Source organism: Agelaius tricolor, unplaced genomic scaffold, assembly GCF_023055355.1.
Source record: "Agelaius tricolor isolate 1412-34295 unplaced genomic scaffold, bAgeTri1.0.p SCAF_31, whole genome shotgun sequence".
NCBI classification, from domain to species: Eukaryota; Metazoa; Chordata; class Aves; order Passeriformes; family Icteridae; genus Agelaius; species Agelaius tricolor.
Genome location: NW_027269291.1, coordinates 1,479,338 through 1,497,857, shown reverse-complemented (window position 1 = coordinate 1,497,857; position 18,520 = coordinate 1,479,338). Strand labels below are relative to the sequence as shown.

At 50.1% G+C, this 18,520-nt stretch overlaps 2 protein-coding genes across 7 annotated transcripts; one reads left to right on the top strand and one right to left on the bottom strand.

The window, feature by feature from the left end:
• The first annotated feature begins 1,367 nt into the window (after positions 1-1,367).
• LOC139601817 (E3 ubiquitin-protein ligase RNF113A-like) lies at positions 1,368-6,223 on the top strand. 2 transcript variants are annotated; one of them, XM_071451139.1, is made up of 10 exons: positions 1,368-1,523; positions 1,913-1,989; positions 2,089-2,193; positions 2,744-2,851; positions 3,130-3,239; positions 3,413-3,519; positions 4,029-4,118; positions 4,708-4,801; positions 5,578-5,684; positions 6,088-6,223. In XM_071451139.1, the coding sequence occupies exons 1-10, from the start codon at positions 1,424-1,426 to the stop codon at positions 6,165-6,167; spliced, it is 978 nt and encodes a 325-aa protein (XP_071307240.1). In that variant the 5' UTR covers positions 1,368-1,423; the 3' UTR covers positions 6,168-6,223. The 2 variants fall into 2 exon arrangements, with proteins under 2 accessions (XP_071307240.1, XP_071307241.1); XM_071451140.1 differs by lacking the exon at positions 1,368-1,523 and adding an exon at positions 1,566-1,816.
• A 308-nt stretch (positions 6,224-6,531) lies between these two features.
• Positions 6,532-18,140, bottom strand: STRADA (STE20 related adaptor alpha). Of its 5 annotated transcripts, none has more exons than XM_071451128.1 (13): positions 18,061-18,140; positions 17,536-17,615; positions 16,450-16,507; positions 15,520-15,548; positions 11,742-11,844; positions 11,132-11,253; positions 10,907-11,015; positions 10,669-10,792; positions 10,076-10,247; positions 9,424-9,528; positions 9,035-9,276; positions 8,322-8,364; positions 6,532-7,933 (listed from the first exon to the last, which is right to left on the bottom strand). In XM_071451128.1, the coding sequence occupies exons 2-13, from the start codon at positions 17,569-17,571 to the stop codon at positions 7,781-7,783; spliced, it is 1,296 nt and encodes a 431-aa protein (XP_071307229.1). In that variant the 5' UTR covers positions 17,572-17,615; positions 18,061-18,140; the 3' UTR covers positions 6,532-7,780. The 5 variants fall into 5 exon arrangements, with proteins under 5 accessions (XP_071307229.1, XP_071307230.1, XP_071307233.1 ...); XM_071451129.1 differs by having other exon boundaries at positions 17,560-17,615; XM_071451130.1 differs by having other exon boundaries at positions 7,894-7,992.
• Between the last annotated feature and the right edge of the window lie 380 nt (positions 18,141-18,520).

Sequence of the window (18,520 nt, the reverse complement as noted above, 5' to 3'; positions counted from 1 at the left end):
ATCCTGACCCCATAAGGGATCCTATAGCATCCCAAAGGATCCATCCTGACCCCGGTAAGGGATCCTGGAGCATCCCAAAGGATCCATCCTGCCCCCATAAGGGATCCTGGAGCATCCCAAAGGATCCATCCTGCCCCCATAAGGGATCCTGGAGCATCCCAAAGGATCCATCCTGACCCCGGTAAGGGATCCTGGAGCATCCCAAAGGATCCATCCTGCCCCCATAAGGGATCCTGGAGCATCCCAAAGGATCCATCCTGACCCCATAAGGGATCCTGGAGCATCCCAAAGTATCCATCCCTCCAGCGTCTACAAAAGCTGCATTTCCCACACCTCAGCCCATTGCGTGTATAGGAAGGGTCCTATCAGGCAGCAGCAGGAAAGGAGGATTCCAGTGCTCCCCACTTGTCACCCTCCAGAGGGGTAAAACTGATGTGTGATGGTTTCAGAAACCCAGGGTTTATTCCATGGAGAGCTGATGAGCCGAGCATGGGAGTGGTGGATCTGCCAGAGCAGGGTCCCAGAGCAAAAGCACTGCCTGGACTATAAAGGCAGCTTCCCATGGTGTTTGGAGGGCTGGGATTTCCCCACAAACAGGACAAAACATCAGGAATTAATATAAATATTAATAGTTAAAACCTGGAGGTGGTTTCACGCCAGCCAAGGAAGCTGGAGTGGCCATGGATCAGGAGAGAGGCAGCAATAACTTGTAGCTCTGAGGACTTTAAGCTCTCAAAGCCCTCCAATGGGCCATAAATGGAGGAAAATATACAATGGAGTGATGGGAATATCTTTGAAAATTATGATTTTGGAACAAATATTCTTGTTTGGCTCCTGAACACAGTGTGGTGCCACTGGAAAGAGCCAAACGCTGGCTGGAGGTGGCCCAAAGCCTGAGCCCAGCTGCAGAGACAGGTGTTCTGTGTGCAGTTTGCCTGTGATTCCCTGTACAAAAAACACGATTGAGGAATTCACGGGAGTGATTACTGGACAAGGAGACAGCAGTGATGTGATTTACCACCTCTGTCACTCTGCATTGCCCAAAGAGCATCTGTGCTGAACAGGCTCACTGCCATCGAGTGCAAATAAATGAGGAATTGCACTCCAAATGTGAGCCAGCGGTGGGACAGCCACACTGTAGAGAGGGAAGGGGGCTGTGCAGAGAGCAGGGGGCTGTGCAGAGAGAAGGGGGCTGTACAGAAGGAAGGGGGCTGTGCAGAGAGCGGGGCTCAGAGCGGTCTCAGAGCTGGGCTCAGAGCTGGGCTCAGAGCTGGGCTCTGAGTTGGGCTCAAGGTCCAGAGCAGCACCCCCGGGACCCCCGGCCCCGCCCGGGGCGCTGAGTCCTCCGCTCCCGCAGGGGGCGCCGGCCGCCCCGGCCGCTCCGGCGCCGCTCTGTCCAGCGCCGCAGTCTCGGCGGCACAGGATGGCGGAGGAGAGCGGCGTCTGCAGCTTCGTGTTCAAGAAGCGGGTCCGGGCCGCGGGCAGCGGCCGGCGAAAACGGCCCGGCAGCGACCAGGAGCGGGGTGAGGGCTGGGGGACCCGGGCGGCGCGGGGAGCCGAGCTGGGGCGGTGCGGTGCAGCGGAGAGGCGAGGAAGGGCCTGGTGCCGCCCCCAGAGCTGCCCACACCGGGGCTGGGCCGCCCTCCCCAGCCCAAGGGCGTGAGAGACCCCGGCAGTTGTGTCACAGGGATTTAGGTCGGCTATTAGGAGAAGGTTCTTCCCCTGGAAGGTGGTCGGACACTGCCCAGGCTCCCGGGGAACGGTCCCGGCCCCGAGGCTGCCCGAGCTCCGGGAGCATTTGGACAGCGCTGCCAGGGTGGGGTTGTTGGGTCTGCCTGGGTGTCCCCAGCCCGCCGGGGCCGGGGCTGCCTCAGGCCCGGGCCCTGCTCCTCACGCCCGGCTTTCCCCGCAGAGAGCAGCGGGGAGGAGGGCAGCACCGTGGTGCGCAAGGAGCGGCGGCGGGACACCGCCAACCCCATGATCCAGAAGGTAAGGGAGCTCCGAAGGGGCTCCTGCTCCATCCAGGGCTGCCTGCGGGGGCCTGCCAGGCGCAGCCAGGACAGCGCTGGAGCCTTTCCTCCCCCCCAGACCAGGCGCTGCGCGAGGGAGAGGCCGGAGTACGCGCCGAGCAGCAGCGAGGATGAGGATCCTGCCAAGGAGATCGGCGTCACCTACAAATCCACCAGGTCGGCGGTAAGGACAGGCAGCAGGGGGCCTGGGGTGTCAGCTCAGGTGGGGCTGGGGATCCCACTCCTCACAGACAGAATCTGCCACTCTAAACATGGGATTGGACATTCTTTCTTATCAGTGCCCCTCCCTGTCCCCTCTTAATAGCCAAGCACCTTGTGCTGGGTTTACTCTGATAGTCCCTTCCTCCACGGGAGGCCATCACAGGTTGGCCTTTCCCTTTTAGAGGTGGGAGTTAAAACTCCAGGATGCCACTGGACTTGCCCAACACTGCAGAGATTTTTCAGGAGAGGGACCAGTTGGATCAGGTTTGCTCAACTGTTGGGTTTGTGTTTTCAGGGTTAGATCATCTTTGGCTGATACCAAGGGAGGCAGCCTTTGGTTTGCCCAACCTTCTGGGAAGAATGAGAAGGGATGGGAGGAGGTGACAGCTTTGGCACTCTGCAAGCTTTTCTGTTCAGTTCTTGCTCTGTGACAACCCTTCAAGTAGACAGGAGCTCTCTGTCTTGTCCAGGTGTTCCCTCCACTCTTGCCACAAGTTTTCCTTGCTTTTCAGAAACCCGTTGGCCCAGAAGACATGGGAGCCACAGCAGTGTATGAACTGGACACAGAGAAGGAGAAGGATGCCCAGGCCATCTTTGAGCGCAGCCAGAAAATCCAGGAGGTGAGTCAGCCCTGCTCCTCAGGAACTCCTGCTCTGCAGCAGGAGAGCCTGTGCTTTGCTCATCCCCTTCTGCACACCAAGAAGAGTCAGAGTCTCATCTTCCCTACAAGTTCAAGGAGCCAGGAGTGCAACCTTTGCAAATAGGGGTTTTGTGCCTTTATTGGCATCTTGGTGTTAAGGAAGGCAAGGTGGGAAGGGAGACTGGTGTCAGAGTGGTGGCAATTGATTCATGTCATGAAGTTCTCCTGATCCTTAATGATCCCGTCTTGCTCTCCTAGGAGCTGAGAGGAAAGGAAGATGATAAAATTTACCGTGGCATTAACAACTACCAGAAGTATGTGAAGCCCAAGGACACATCGATGGGAAATGCCTCCTCAGGAATGGTGAGGTGGGTTGGGATGAGCCTCAGGGTCTGTGACCGCACCATCCCAAAGGCAGCGTCTGGGGCTGAACTCTGCTGTCACTGCCAGTTTCTGCCTGACCCGTGTGTTGTGTGGTTCTGGCCAGGGCCCTGCTCCAGGGCCACTCTGCAGCGGGGCTGAGCCTCTTTTCCCCCTTCAGGAAAGGCCCCATCCGTGCCCCGGAGCACCTGCGGGCCACGGTGCGCTGGGACTACCAGCCCGACATCTGCAAGGACTACAAGGAGACCGGGTTCTGCGGCTTCGGGGGTGAGTGCCCCGTGCTGCAGCTGAGCCCCAGGCATGCCAGGGCATCCAGTCCAGCTGTGACCCCGTGTTCAGGGTGCTGAGCCACAGCCCCTTCTGTGCAGAGCTGTTTGTGTAAGGCTGTCATTCGTGCCATCCCTTCTGAAAGCCCAGGGCCTCTAATTAGTGGTTATAGGATCCTGGAAGGGACCCCTGGGATGTTCCAGTGACCCACATTCTTACAGGTATTGTGTGGACTCAGAGCATGTGAGGGATGGGTTTTCCTGTTCCTTATCCCACTTCCCATGTGCATAACTGCTGGAACTGTCCCTGTGGCACAGAGAGGATGATGCTCACAGCCTGTCAGCACTGAGGGATCCTGTACCTGCTCCAGGAGCTTAGTGCTGCCCTGGAGAAGGAGCGAGCAGATTTCTCCTGCTGGGCAGAGCTTAGGCTGCCCTGGAATTGGGTGTCCTGGTAACACTCTGCCCTTGCAGCCTGTCTCTTATTTCCTCTTTCTCTGTGCTGCTCAGACAGCTGCAAGTTCCTGCACGACCGCTCGGACTACAAGCACGGCTGGCAGATCGAGCGGGAGCTGGACGAGGGCCGCTACGGCGTCAACGGTACCGGGGCCTCGGGGGACTCCTGCTGCAGGATCAGCTGGGGGGCAGCAAGCACTGACACTGCTGAGCACAGCTGCTGCTTTCAGACAGCCCCTGGCTCTCTGGGAAGGAGAGCACTGCTGTGTAGAGCTGGGAGATGGGACTGTCTGTCCCCCTGATGCCCAGGGGGTGGGATGTCATTTGTCACTCAGTGTCCAGAGCTCAGGAGTGCTCAGGGCTCATGAGTGCTGCTGTGCCAATGGGGGCTAGTCTCTGCTCAGTTGGAGCCAGAACTTGGTGGCAGCTGGTTTGGAAGACAATCTAAAAAACAGGAGGGGGCTGGAGGATGTTTCTCTTTATAGCAGTGAGTGGGTGAAGTAGAAAAGAATTTTCTCCTGAGATGAGCAACAGGCCTGCTGGCTCATTAGCCCTAATTATAGCAGAGTCCCACACGTGTTACTGACATCAGCAACACCCAGATGCCAGAGCTCCATTGTTTCCAGCAGATTGAATCCCACCTGCTGTGCTCTCCCCTTATTTATTATTTTGTGCCCCACACATGGGCTGGGCTGGCCTCTCACTCCACTCTGGTTCACTTTCTGTTCTGCAGATGATGAAAACTACGAGGTGAGCAGTGATGAGGAGGACATGCCTTTCAAATGCTTCATCTGCAGAGGTTCCTTCAAGAACCCCGTGGTCACCAAGTAAGTGCTTGTTTGGCACGAGCAGCCACGTGTGCTGTCAATGCAGCTCGGGAGTCACTCATTCACTATTGAGGCAAAGACAAGCCCAGCCCACAGGCTGTGGGTGGAACCTGCTCGTTGTCTGCCCTGGCTTTCGGGTGGGTGGGGGAATCCTGAGAGCCAGGGAGTCTCACAGCTGCATCTGGAGCATCCCCTTGGAAGGGATCTCAAGCACTTACTCAAGCACATTTTAGATTTCCACAAATGCTGCCTCATTGCCTCATCTTTCCCCCTTAAGCCTGAGATTTTGTTTTCATGCCATCATTCCTCCTGCACACTGAATGGCAGCTGCACTGCCTGAGCAGAGAAATGTGTGCATGGGGAAGCCAGGAGCTTGGTGAGGATGAGGAGGAGGCTGAGGACAGCCCTGTCTCACTCTGAATGCTGTCCTGTGTCTGGAAGAGCTCACTGGTGGCTCTGTGCTGTTGCTGCACATCAGTGATAACACCTTCCACGGGACAGGGATGGCTGCAGCTCACTTTTGCCTCCCTTGGGGACCATGGAGAGCTGTCAGGCAGGGGAAGGCGCTGCCCAGGGAGCTGGGGGAGCCCTCATCCCTGGGGAACAAGGACCAACTGGCCATGACACTCAGGGCTCTGGTTTGGGTGACAAGGTTGGACTCTGGTGGAGGTCATTCTCAACCTTGATGCTCCTGTGGCCAGCAGTGAGCAGTGTCTGACCCCAGGACACAGTGGCTGTGTCTGGGGCCCTGCAGTGAGCTCTGTGTCTCTGTCCAGGTGTCGGCACTACTTCTGTGAGAGCTGTGCCCTGCAGCACTACCGCAAATCCCAGCGCTGCTACGTCTGCGACAAGCAAACCAACGGGGTCTTCAACCCTGCCAAAGGTATGGGGCACCTGGGGAGAGAGGGGCTTCTGGGGGAGCACCTGAGCAGCAAAGGCACCAGCTCCTTCCGTTCACAGCTCTTGGCTGCCAGCAGAGAGCAGGTTCTAGTGTCAGGAAATATTGAATCACAGATGTAACTTGAGCATCTGTGCTTGCCCAGGTGGGGAACCTGGGGAGCAAGTGGGGAGCAGAGGCAGCAGCTTGTGAGGTCATTAAAGCACTGAGGGAATGACTGCAACTGCTCCTGCCTGAACTCAGCCATCAGAGGTGGCTCCAAGCTGAGCCTCTGCAGGCCAGGGGTTTTTGGTAGCTGCCCTGGTCCTGGGTGTTCACAGCACCTGGAGCCCTGGCTCTGGGGCAGCCCCTGCACCTGGAGCCTCACTGTGCCTGTTCTGTTTTTCAGAGCTCATGGCTAAACTGGAAAAACACAAAGGGGAGGAAGAAGAGGAGCAACAATCAGACCAAGAAGGGGATCCACAGTAGCAGAACACATTTTGTACATAACTTAATAAAGCCCTGTTTGTAAGACTTCCTAACAAGCCAGGGAATCAGTATCTTCTTCCTAACAGTAAGATTAAATCAGGAACCAAACCTGATCATAGGGAGGAAGTAGAACTGGGCCTGGCCTTAACAAACACTCCTGCAACTGGGAGAATTTGACTGAAACTTCCAGAAAAGAGCAAGAGCAGGTGTGTGCAGCTTGTTGCTTTAGTTGAAGTATGTTTCTGAAGCATGAAGGCAGCTGCCATAAACTGGTGAGCTGTATGAAACTAAGGTACAAGCAAGCATGCACAGCCAGCCTGTCACCCTCTGTGATTCACTCCATCATCCTGCACAAACAGCAGACTTAAAAAACAACTTCAGAAATATTTTATTTGTTTTGGAAAAAAAAAACCTAGAGTAACAAACTTTATCTGGGTTCAAGTACAATTTATAAACACAAGAAGGACCTGTTGCCAGCACCACTGCTCCCATCAACTGCACCTATACAAGGATTCTCAGTGCTTCAGTAAAGAGCAGATGACCTTCAGCACCATGGTCCTTGGAAAAAGAGTCAAACTAAAAGCCTTAAATACACCTCCAAACAAACCAAACACCACGGAATGGGGGAGAGCTGCCACAGCAGCAGGGCAGAGTCACACAGCCATGAATCACAGGGAGCCACGTGAGCAGCTTTTACCTGTCAGTGAGGGAAGGCAGAACAGCAATGGTAATGGAGAGGTTCAAGTTCAATTCTGTACAGGAGTTGTGAGCAAGAGCATGAAAATCAATTCACTTTTCCTCTGTGAGGAACAGGCAGGTGAGTGTTTGGTGCTGTGAAACCAGCCCAGCTCACGTGCAGTTCAACTGAAGGGGATAAAAAAGCTGGTACATTGCCCAGGCATCCCCACTGCTCTGGTGACCCAGGAAGCTGGAAGGGGAGGCTGGAAGGCCCTGTCTGAGCCAGAGTTCAGAGTGCTCAGCATCAAAAGTCCTCTCCAGACTGGAAGGATCCAGTGCTGCAGAGCAATGCCCAGTGCAGCAGGAGTGCCTGGAATGGCATCAGTTTGTCTTTGATCTCCCATTTTCCATCACAAAGCAGTAACTAAGAATATAATCCCTTTTCCCCCCCCCCTTAAAACTTGCCCTGTGACAACACTGTTACAGGAACTTGAGTAGTTCTAAGAGAATGCCCAAAACTAAAAGCTGCCCACCTCCCCTCAACTCTAAGGCACCCTTAAAAGAGAAAGAACCAAAGAGGGCAGGGACATGCAGCCTCAACTGTGAGGAAGCCAGTGATTTTTAGAAACACATAAATAGAGACCATAACTACACAGACTCACTCAACACCCTCGAGTGCTCCACCAGAGCTCAGCTGGAAGAATGGGGGCTCTGGGCACTGCACCTTCTGGAATACTCCACAGCTCCTTGGGTTGATCCTTTCCCAGCTCAGGTCTGTCCATTTGTATCCAGGCTATTTCTTAAGTAAACAGACAGTTGAAGTTCCTTCCCAAGGACCTGTAAACTCTTCTGTGTGTAACATTCATCAGCTTTATGAACAGGACCAATAAATTACAATGTCCAGAAAGCTCCTCCTCAGTGTAGTCCCTATTTTTCTAGAATTCCCAGTCATCCACATCCAGCTGCTCCAGATTTGATACCAACCCAAAAATGCCACTGGGATCCTGGGGCAGTGTCCCTTCCAAATTGGTGATGGGGGTGACGGGGCGCAGGAGTTCGGGGAGTGCTTCGGAAGCACGGCGCTTGATCTGCACAGGAAGGACAGAATGAGACCCAGGAGGGCTCAGGTGCTGCTGCACACCCAGCTCTGCAGGCAGAAACAACAGGAAATGCACAGGGCACCCTTTGGACTCCTTAAGGAGCAGGTTAGAACTGCCTCGCCCCAGAACTCAGCAGCCTGCAGGGGAAGAGCTGTTGTGGCTCCCAAACCAGGCAGATTTAGAACCTCTCTTAGATAAGAGATGCTTCCAGAACAGCCTAAGCACCTCCCCAGATGTGACAACCATCACACTGCACTACAAATAGTCAAAAACTGACTTAAATCTTCCTGATCACAGGAAATTCAGCAACTCAACATCCCCACCCTCACAGCCAGACAAAGCCAAGCATTTACCTGTAGCTAAATTAGTTCCTTACCTGCTTAAAAAAGGGGTGACTGAGCAGGGTGCCTGCGCTGGGCCTGTGGAAGGGAGGTAGAATGAGGGAAGCACACAAGAACATGAGTCAGTGCTTGAAGTCAGGTTGTGGGACTAAGGAAAGACCAGGGTCCTTCCTGCCTCTCCCATTTCTCAGCTATTGGGTGTCTCCCTGTTTTCAGCAATAGCACTGCTTATTAAGCATAGACAATCACATAATGTTTTATGCAAGGAGTTCAACCTCCTTCTTCTAAGTTACATACTTGCACACCCTACATCTGGCCAAGGACAGTACCTGAGCAGTGGGGCACTCCTGAAAAGTCTGTCATGGCTACAGATTGCCCTCACTACAAAGAAAAATGCAGCTTTGATCACTTCCCATCCTTGCTCTCTGCTAGGTGAGGAGCAGCCATTTGCAGTGATGGGAACTGGGTAAACACGGTGGCACAGGGGCCAGAAACACAAGTTGTTTGTTTATTTTCCTGATGTGCAGCACCACTCATCCTCCAAGGAAGGCTGCAAAGGGATTCATCAGGCCCTCATACAGGAAGCACTCAGAGTGTTAATGCTGCTCGTTGCACACACTTGGACCAGACGGGGCACATCCTCACTCCACTTTTGCAAAGAAAACTGTGAACAATATCTGCTACCTCCCCCACTTTACCCAGCCCTAGAGCAGCACAGGTGGGGAGAGCAGCTTCCACAGGGCCCTACCTGAAATCAGGGTTCCTCTGGAGGCACTGCTCCACGAAGTTGTGGAAGTAGGTGGAGAAGGTGCGGAGGTAGGGGTGCAGGGCTGGCTCGCCGTTGGCCGCGCGCGCGTTGCTCACGGCCGCGCTCTCCCCCACGCCGTAGCTGGCGCTGGAGCGCGACGTCTTCATGGTCAGCTCGTCTGCAGGGATGGTGGTGGTGTCCAGCAGGCAGGGGACAGTTCCATTCAGCTTCTCCAACAGCATCTGCAAGAGCAGGTGGGGCACGAGCAGCAGCACAGTCAAGGTTTCCCATTCGTGCAGGCTGCGCACCCTGCGGCGCTCACATCCCTGAGCAGGAAAGCAGCTCCAGGTGCCGGGACGAAGGAGCAGAAAGGAGCTTACAAAGCTTACCTGAGTAGAAGGCATGTCTTTAAATGGGACATGGCCATTTGCCAGCTCACAGGCTGTTATCCCCACACTGTAAATGTCAGATTTTGCATCGTAACCCTGCAGATTCTACAGGAAAAGGAAAAGAATAATTAGCTGCAGGGACTTGGATGTGACTGAATGGGCAATACCCATGGTTTCAACTGCAAGTCAACAAACCCAGATGATTAGAACAAGAACAGCACAAGCCACAGACACACTGGTTTATAGTGGTGAGGTGAGGGCTTTTTGGTTTGTTAAACACACAGTTATGGGCAATTTTGTAACTGAAATCAGCCAGCCTGTAGGGATGGCATCTGATGTAACACTTTGTTAATGAGACATCCTGTAGAGGTGCCTACAATTACAACTGTTGAGTCAACTTGATCAAATTCTACCCACTTGCCCATTCACCCCAAATCTGTTTCCTTTAGCCTTTCCCCTTCTTCCTTGCCTTCATGTACCCTTCCCCTTGCTAGGGGTCACTGGTTTTGAGATAAAAAGAAGAAAAAAAATAAACGAGAGCTCATCAAAAGAAAGCAACTCTGCAGGTTCTCTCATGTCTCCCACCCTACACTCCTCCAACATCCCTTAAAGCTCACAAAATTATACAGATACAACACAGCATAAAACACACCTGCTGCAAAACCTCAGGACTGAGCCAAGGCAGCACTTTGATGCTGTATTTGGGGAAGTCATGAACAACTTTGAGTCGCTGCCCATGGTTGATCATGCTCAGGTTACTCCTCAGACCAGAGAGGTAAACCTTCCCATCCACAGAGATCAGGATGTGGCTGGCTTTAACACTCCTGGGGAAAAAGGAACACAACAGTCAGCTTCCCTGGCCTTTACTGAACAGCTCAATGCACAGGACAACACCTGATCAGCTTCCTATCAGGAGGCTCAGACTCCTAATAACCATCTTTGGATGCTGGGCAAAGATCTATTAATCACCTTTGCAAGTTCACAAAGACTGTTTCTGTGGCAAGGAGAAATGCAGGACTAAATGTTATGGAATGTGGGATAAATCTGCTCCACACCAAGACTTTCATGCAGCTTAGTGGTATCAGTGATGTCACTTCCATGAGTATCAAACTGATTTGCTCTAACAGCCAAGTAATACAAAACTCAGTGTTGTTCTGTGTCTCCTGATTCATCCTCTGCTCCACTCTGAGTATTATTTCCAAGAACTTCCACCAGAAGGAAAATGACCCATGCATTTTTCAATACCTATGCACATAGCCCATATGATGGATGTAGTCAAGTGCTTTCAAGACACCTTGGAGAATGTAAGCAATGGCCAGTTCAGTCATCCCATCTGTAAAATGGGTACAGATTAAATCTTTTGCAGAACCTAGAAAGAAACAAAACGCCACCTGTCAGGACAAAAGCCCCAAGGACACTTCAGCTCTTCAATTTCATTTCACACAACATGAGGGTCAGAAAAAGGTACCCTCTCTCCACTCACCATAGGCCATGAAAGAAGTCACTACCCACAGCTCATTGTCAGCTATGAACGTTGCTTTGTATGGCACAATGTTAGGGTGGTTGAAGAGTTTGGAAACATGAAGTTCCCCCTAAAATAAAAGGTATTTTGATTAAATTTAGTAAGTGCAGAAACATGACTGCAGTATTGATAGGCACTGCTCTCACTGTCTGTCCTCTTCTAAGCTTGCATGATGAATGGTATTACCTGCAAGAATGTGACCATTTCATTCGTGCAGGCCTCCAAGTTCACTCTTCTGACTGTGACATACTCTCCTGTGGGTTTATACCTGGCCAGGTTCACAACCATCAAGTCTTCAAAGCCTCTGCCTGAAAGAGAAAGCATGAAAGCTTCAGTGATGCTTTTGGAAGCACTGAGAGAACTCCTCCAGCCCCTGAGCCTTCAATAACCTTTACCCTCACTCACTGAAACTACTTCTGACCTTGTAAAAAAGAGTAATTGTTCCATGCCACCTTCCTTGGCATGTATCCCACTGAGGGGAACCCTCCTAACCAGTAGAATTGTTCTGCCCTTCCAGTGCAGGACTGAGGCAAGAGCAGTGATTAGGAGCACCAAGAGCAGGTTTCAGGCTGCCTCTGCTGACTGTACTGCACCCCAGCATCACTGATCCACTACCTGTCCCTCTCAGGTGAAAACCTTGAGGACTGGCATCTCAATTTTTTATTCCAATGATTTTAAAATCAAAGATGCAGACATCCAATATCAAAACTAAGCAATCGATCAAGAAAAGGACAAATCTGCAGAAATTATTTGCTTTACAAAGCAGAACTCTGACCCCTCAGGCCTCAAGAATTACCTATGATAGTGAGCAACTCATAGCAGCTGCTGTCTGGCAGGAAGCTGCTCATGGTGTCCCTTTTAGGGGAAGGAGCTATCGACTCGGAGCTCGCCTCATTTGTCTGAGGAAAGAAAACGAAGTCAGGTCAAAGGAAATTCAGATCATCTGCTGGAAAAACCATCTGCCCCACATCATCACACACTTCAAAGTAACAGGAATACAGAAGAGGATTTAGGTGCTGTCAAAATAATCTTAAATAGTCATTTATCAACTGAAACTCAGGAGATGCCTCATTTCAGAAGGTCCAGACATCTGTGTTACAAAACACATAACAAGTAAATTTTTAATCGCTGTGAGAATTTATTCAGGAATATTTTGATAAAGCCAATTATTATTCCCCAGGACAGCATAAACTCTGCTTTACAGTAACTGCCTTTCTCTTAGAATTACAAACTCGTGTGCCACCACCCTGCTGCCTGAGCCAGAGCCAAGGGGAAGCTGTTCCTAGGCCTTCTCAGCACCACAACAGTTGCTGCTCCTGGTGGATGCTGCAGGTTCTCAGCTGCTCACCTGGGATAAGCCCAGCACAGCTGAAGCTGCTTTGCTGAATGGTACAAGTGATGAAGAAAATCAGACATACATGAAAAGAGAAGCTCCAAATGAAAGCAAAAACTGCAAAGCATAAGTGCTTCTGAATTAAATAAAAAAAAAGGGGGAAAAAGCACCCTCAGACCACAGAGGGAAGCAGCATTCCCTCACTCCATCTGACATGAAGCTTTCTGCCTTATTTACATACACTGAAATCTTCCCCTGCAGGATTTTGCAGGTGATAAACTTCAATGTTCTTGCAAGTTCTTTTATACCTTCCAACTCCTTCAACTGTCCAAAGTCACAAGGAGAGTGATCTAAAGGGGATTAAAATTTATGTGGTATCTAAAATTGTCTTTAGTTATCTCCAATTTCCAGCACATTAACTCCTCCTGGCATTTGGAACACCAGCTCAATTTTTCCACCTCATTCTTCATCAACTGCAAATGCCCTTTACCAGACCTTTCTCATGGTACATGAAGCAGAAAAAGTTTGTGCCTTTTCCTACCATGAGAGCAGACTCTGCTCTTTATTTCCATTGCAGAAAGATGGAAACAACACAGTGACAGCTGCAAAACAAGGAACTGGCTGTTCTACCCTCAGCCCGGGTAAATGCAGTGCAAAGAGCACAGACAGGAGTTTACTGGGAATTACCTCTGGGTTCTAAGTGTACCTTGGCAGTAAATTAGAGCCACACTTCCCAAGTTCCACCTTTTCAACTGGCTTTGAGGAGCACGCTGCTACCTTTAAAATAGCTGCATTTTCCATTAAGGGAAAAGGCAAAAATTAACATTTGTGATGTTTTGGTATCTGCCTACCTTTAAAATAGCTGCATTTTCCATTAAGAGAAAAGGCAAAAATTAAGATTTGTGGTGTTTTGGTATCTGCCTACCTTTAAAATAGCTGCATTTTCCATTAAGGGAAAAGGCAGAAATTAACATTTGTGGTGTTTTTGGTATCTGCCTACCTTTAAAATAGCTGCATTTTCCATTAAGGGAAAAGGCAGAAATTAAGCTTTGTGGTGTTTTGGTATAATTTCAGCACAACCAACTCAGTCCCATCTCAGCATGGCCAAAGCCCCTGGGAGCAGCATTCCCAGGGCCTTTCCTATAGGGAACACTACAGTGCTATTTCTTGGCTCAGAACAGGCAGCAACTTCCCACTGAGGATTTCCAAGTTCTGCTGAAGAGGCCTGTCCATTCTGACCTCAGCTTTGTCATTCATTACTTCTTGCAGCAATTTCACACAGCAAGGCTGCCAGGAGAGACACACAGGCAGATGGAAACCTCTGAAGCACAAAGGCACCAGCGAGGAGATGGAAGCAGGGGCTGGGAAGCAGTCATGGAGCAGTGGCAGCTGGTGAGACACTGAGCAACATGTAAGTGGTTTGCTTTATTAAAAGTCCACTCCAGGGAGAGCAAAAGCCAACAAAACAGATGCAAAGAATTAAATAAATTTAATCTTATTAATGGCGTGGGCTGTGCAGTAATGAAAAATAAATTCTGTGAATTCCCTATTGAAAAGTCTTCCAGTTTGAGGGCTTCACTCACCTCTCCTCGTGTTAGCAGTGACCAATAACAGAGTTAATGCAAAAGGAGCTCAACCAGAGATTTATCAACATCATACAACAGTTTAAAAAAAGAAAGTTCAACTGAAATGTCATTTATGAGGTACTGCAAAAAAGCTCCTCAGCGGTTTCACACGGGACAATTTTTGGTGTATGGTCAAAAGCAGCTGCAAAATGAAGTCCCAAATGAGCAGTTTATGGCATGACATTCATTCAGAGCTGGCTTTTGGCTTGGGAGTCCAGTTTCATTTGAGGTAGATTTAAAGGGAATGAATCTTTGAAAGGCAACTACTGGTATAAATGCCAGAACACAATCACTTCTGTGATGCTTGCAAGGATCTGCATTTGCCAATTCATCTGAGTCAGGAAGGGGGAATATCAGTTTGGTTCTGCTGCCTTCCCCTCCATCTCCTCACTCCCTCCCCTCACTTCAGCAGAAGCAACAAAAATTTTCCTCCCACCCCCCTCCCCAAATTCTGTGCCTTTCTCTACAGCTCTGGTGGGAAAAAAAGGCTTTTATATCCCCAGAAAACCATTAGAAATAACCAAAACAGATGCTACTCTCAATTTGCTTCCAGCCAAGCATGTCTAACACTCAGTAATTTTAAAAAAGGTGTGAATTTACTCAATTTTATATAAAACATTCTAGATACATTTCCTATTCCTGCCCCAAAGGGCCCAATCCTGCCCTAAAGGGCCCAATCCTGCTCCCGACCTCCTTGGCACCAATCCTGCCCTCAAGGGTCTAATCCTGCTCTAAAGGGTCTCATCCTGCCCTAAAGGGACCAATCCTGACCTCCTTGGGCCTAATCCTGACCTCCTTGGGTCCCATCCTGCTCCCTTTGGGCCCAATCCTGCTCTCCTTTGGGTCCAATCCTGCTCCCTTTGGGCCCAATCCTGCTCTCCTTTGGGTCCAATCCTGCTCTCCTGGGACAAATCCTGCCCTAAAGGGCCTAATCCTGTCTGATCCAGGACAAATCCTGCTCTCAGTTTTCTATAAAACATTCCATGTACATTTCCTATTTTGAGCTTTGTTTGTGCCAGTAAATTAAAGACACTGGCAGAAAAATCAATTACAAGCAACTGGAACTGACACAGTTATGATCAAATCAGACTTAATTCGTGTTTGTAATGATCTGAAACTACAGCAACACCTGCACACCTGTGGTGGGGGCAGGTGGGGCAGCATTTAGATTAAGATACTCTCATTTAGATTAAGATACTCTCATTTAGATTAAGATACTCTGGTGTTAATTGTCGTATTTTATGTGTTAAATGTGAGCAGTCAGGGCCTGCAGAACAAACACTTTTCAAAGGTTTCATAAAACTAAACTCTTCCTTCCTTCTCTGAAGGATCAGAACTAAATCACCTCAGAAAGAGACCCTTGAGGGGCTGGGGGGGAGGAGAATGACAAACAAATAGAAATCCAAGAGATTAAGTTCAAATTTTTGAGTTCTCACGCACAGTTTGAAAACCACACACCAAAATCTCCACTCCAGGGTGAAACCTGTATCCACACTTGTAGAGCTAAATACAGAGATGAGATATATATAACTAAGATAAAAAGAAAAATCAAACTTCCACAAGGAATAATCTCCATGCAATGAACCACAGCACCACAGCCTGCACAAGTCACTTACTTTTCTCCGAGAGTCACCCGGAGGCTGCTCTGGAGTAAAGAAATTAATTGTTCACCATGTTGTGTTCAACAGACAGCCATTAAAACAGAGCTGGAAAACTAAATAAATAACCCTGCTGACCCTTCTGGGTATCAAACAGACATGATTGTTTTGGTTTATAGAAAGACATTGAATTTGCACACACAGGTGCAGCACTGGTCACACTGCAGCACTGGACAGGATCAAAGAGATTCCCAGAGTGCTGCTGTTTGGACTTTTGACATAAATGTGACAATTTTTTTTTTATTATAATTTTAAGTATTAACCTTCTGTCATGTCCCTTATTGCAGGGGGGTAGGACTTGGTGATCTTTAAAGGTCCCTTCCAACCTGAACAATTCTATGACTGTAAACACATTCAAAGACGACTCTTACATACAGAAGAAACTACCTAATATTATTTAAAGTGATAAAAATTCCTTTACTCCACCTGGAAGCTCAAAATCTAGACACATTTCCTATGCTCTGTTTGTTTTCTGTGTCACTGACCAGGAATTCTACATCCTAGTGGGCAACTTTGTTTGTTATGCAGAAGCAGAGCACAAACCTGTCAGAGCAGTTCCAAAATCCATTTTTACTCAAAAAACGTATAATTAACCTTCCCAAACCCCAAATCCATCTTTTGCATACCAAAAAAAAAATCTGGTTATGCTAAGCAATACAGAACTATCTTAGAACTGTTATCAACATGGAAATGATTTCCAAAGAACTTGCTACATCTTGGACACTTCCATGTTAAATTTCTGGGCTTAGACAGCTCAAATACATGGATTTACAATGAGATTTAATCATCTCTTTTAGAGATAAAATCCATCTTTACTACCAAATTACCAAGCTTTACAGCTAAAATAACACATTTCTAGCAATGTCATTTAACAAGAGGAAAACTTACCTCCAAACAGCTCGAACTCTCTCAATCCCTCAACAATGAACTTCTCAGACACCCACCGCTGAAAGAAATAAAAATTCTCCACACAATCAGTTATTCCATCTAGACAAAAGTTTCTTTTCCCCTTCCCCACAAGAAAAAAAAAATCCAAATTTCAATGATTCTGCTGTGGTCTGAAATTGATTGAAATTGCTGCATCACCAGTGACACCCTTATTTTGGACAAGATATTCCCTTTTTGGGCCAATGACATGCACCCAGCAATCACAAAGGTGCTGCTGTTATTCCCAATCAACATGCACTTGCAATAAAATTAATATAATTTAATTCATTCAAACAAGATTTTATGCATGCACATATAGCAAAAATAATCAAGTATGCAACAACCCCCTCATACAGCCAAATAAAAGTTGGCTTTTTAGGTGCAAGAGGTTTAAAAAAATGCTTTCACTATTTACAAAGAGGTGGTACCTCTGAGAATTCAAATATTCTGGTTATATCATCAATCATTAATCACAAACACTTCCATAGCAGAATTTGCTACTTAGCAAAATAGTTTAATAAACAGTTGATGCTGTTCAGTGCACGAGAAGCCAGTCCTAGAAAGCACCAATGAGTCTTTAGGTGATGATGACTCAAAACTTGTATCTAAGAATACCATTTGAATGCATCAGAAGTGATTCTGCTGCTGGAAATTTCCTCATTTTCTGCTGAAAAGCAGAATCAAACAAAGCTCTTGTGTTTAGCTTTGCAAGCAAAGTGAAGGGGAAAAAAATCCCATAAACTGTGACCCAGGTGAGGAGGCTACTTCTTAAAGAACGACTGAAAATAAGCAGCTTTATGGCTCTTTTTCTTTCATTAGAGCCCCTCCAAGCACACCCCAAGGAGATCCAGGTGTATGTGCCAGCAATAAAGGCTTTAGTGCAGGGTTTTCAACCAGCGCTGGTTGCACACCGACCTATGTCCTGTCATCAATCCTAAAATCAGTTTTTCTGCGCCTTTATGGTGCTCTCCAGGCCCGGCCACTCTGCACAAGCACAAGATTCGTTCTACCGAGACACGAGGGAAGCTGGAAGTCTTCAACACTCACCCTAATGCGCTCGGGTTTACTTACAAGGAAAGACATGGATCCGCCGCTGTGGGACACGCGCAGCAGAAAGGGCGGCACACCTGCGGGCACAGCGGCGCGTCAGCCCCGGCGAGCACCGAGCTGCCCGAGGCCCTCACACACCGCAGCCCCGGAGAGCCCCGGTAAGCACCACCCGGTACCCCCACAAAGCGCCGGCAGCCCCGAACTCCGACCGGGCCCGACAGCCGCAGGAGAGCGGTAACTCCGACAAGAGCTGCCCGGAGCCCCCCAGAGCAGGACAGCCCCCGGCCCCTCACCCGTGCGGGGCCCTCCCGCACACCGTGCACCGTCCCCGAGCCCCTCACCCGTGCGGGGCCCTCCCGCACAGCCCCGCTCCGCTCCGGGGCCCCTCACCCGCGCGGGGCCCTCCCGCACACCGTGCTCCGTCCCCGGGCCCCTCACCGGCGCGGGGCCCTCCCGCACAGCCCCGCTCCGTCCCCGGGCCCCTCCCGCACGGCCCCGTTCCCCCAAGGGCCCCTCACGAACCCTTCAGGCTGCGGCCGCCGCCGCTCACCGGCGAGAGACGCTGCGCGTGACGTCACCGCGCCGACAGGTGACGCTCGGGCGCGCCCGTATGACGTCACGGGCGGAGCTCCCGCGAGCGGCGGGGAAGGAGCGGGCGCCATGTTGGGTCCCGCAGCGGGTCCTGAACCTTGGCCACATCCAGGCGCGCAGCACGGCGGGCAGGAGAGAGACGCCCGCTGGGAAAGAGCTGGGGGTGATGGCTGACAGGCAGCTGAACGTGAGCCCGGGTGGGCAGCAAGGCCCATGGCACCTGGCTTGTCAAAAGAGTGGTCAGCAGGGATTGACCCCCTGTGCTGGGTCCCCTCACTTTAAAAGGATACTGAGGGGCTGGAGAGTGTCCAGGGAACGGAACGGAACTGGGAAGGGTCTGGAGCACCAGGAGCAGCTGAGGGAGCTGGGAAGGGGCTCAGCCTGGAGCAAA

Coding starts and splice junctions, on each gene's coding strand:
- LOC139601817 (XM_071451139.1), top strand. CDS start 1,424: ATGGCGGAGGAGAGCGGCGTCTGCAGCTTCGTGTTCAAGAAGCGGGTC. Junction 1,524..1,912: donor CGGCAGCGACCAGGAGCGGG/GTGAGGGCTGGG, acceptor CTTTCCCCGCAG/AGAGCAGCGGGGAGGAGGGC. Junction 4,119..4,707: donor GGGCCGCTACGGCGTCAACG/GTACCGGGGCCT, acceptor TCTGTTCTGCAG/ATGATGAAAACTACGAGGTG.
- STRADA (XM_071451128.1), bottom strand. CDS start 17,571: ATGTCTTTCCTTGTAAGTAAACCCGAGCGCATTAGG. Junction 11,254..11,741: donor TGAGTTGCTCACTATCATAG/GTAATTCTTGAG, acceptor TTTCTCTTTCAG/GCAGAGGCTTTGAAGACTTG. Junction 7,934..8,321: donor GTCACCCCTTTTTTAAGCAG/GTAAGGAACTAA, acceptor CTTCCTGTGCAG/ATCAAGCGCCGTGCTTCCGA.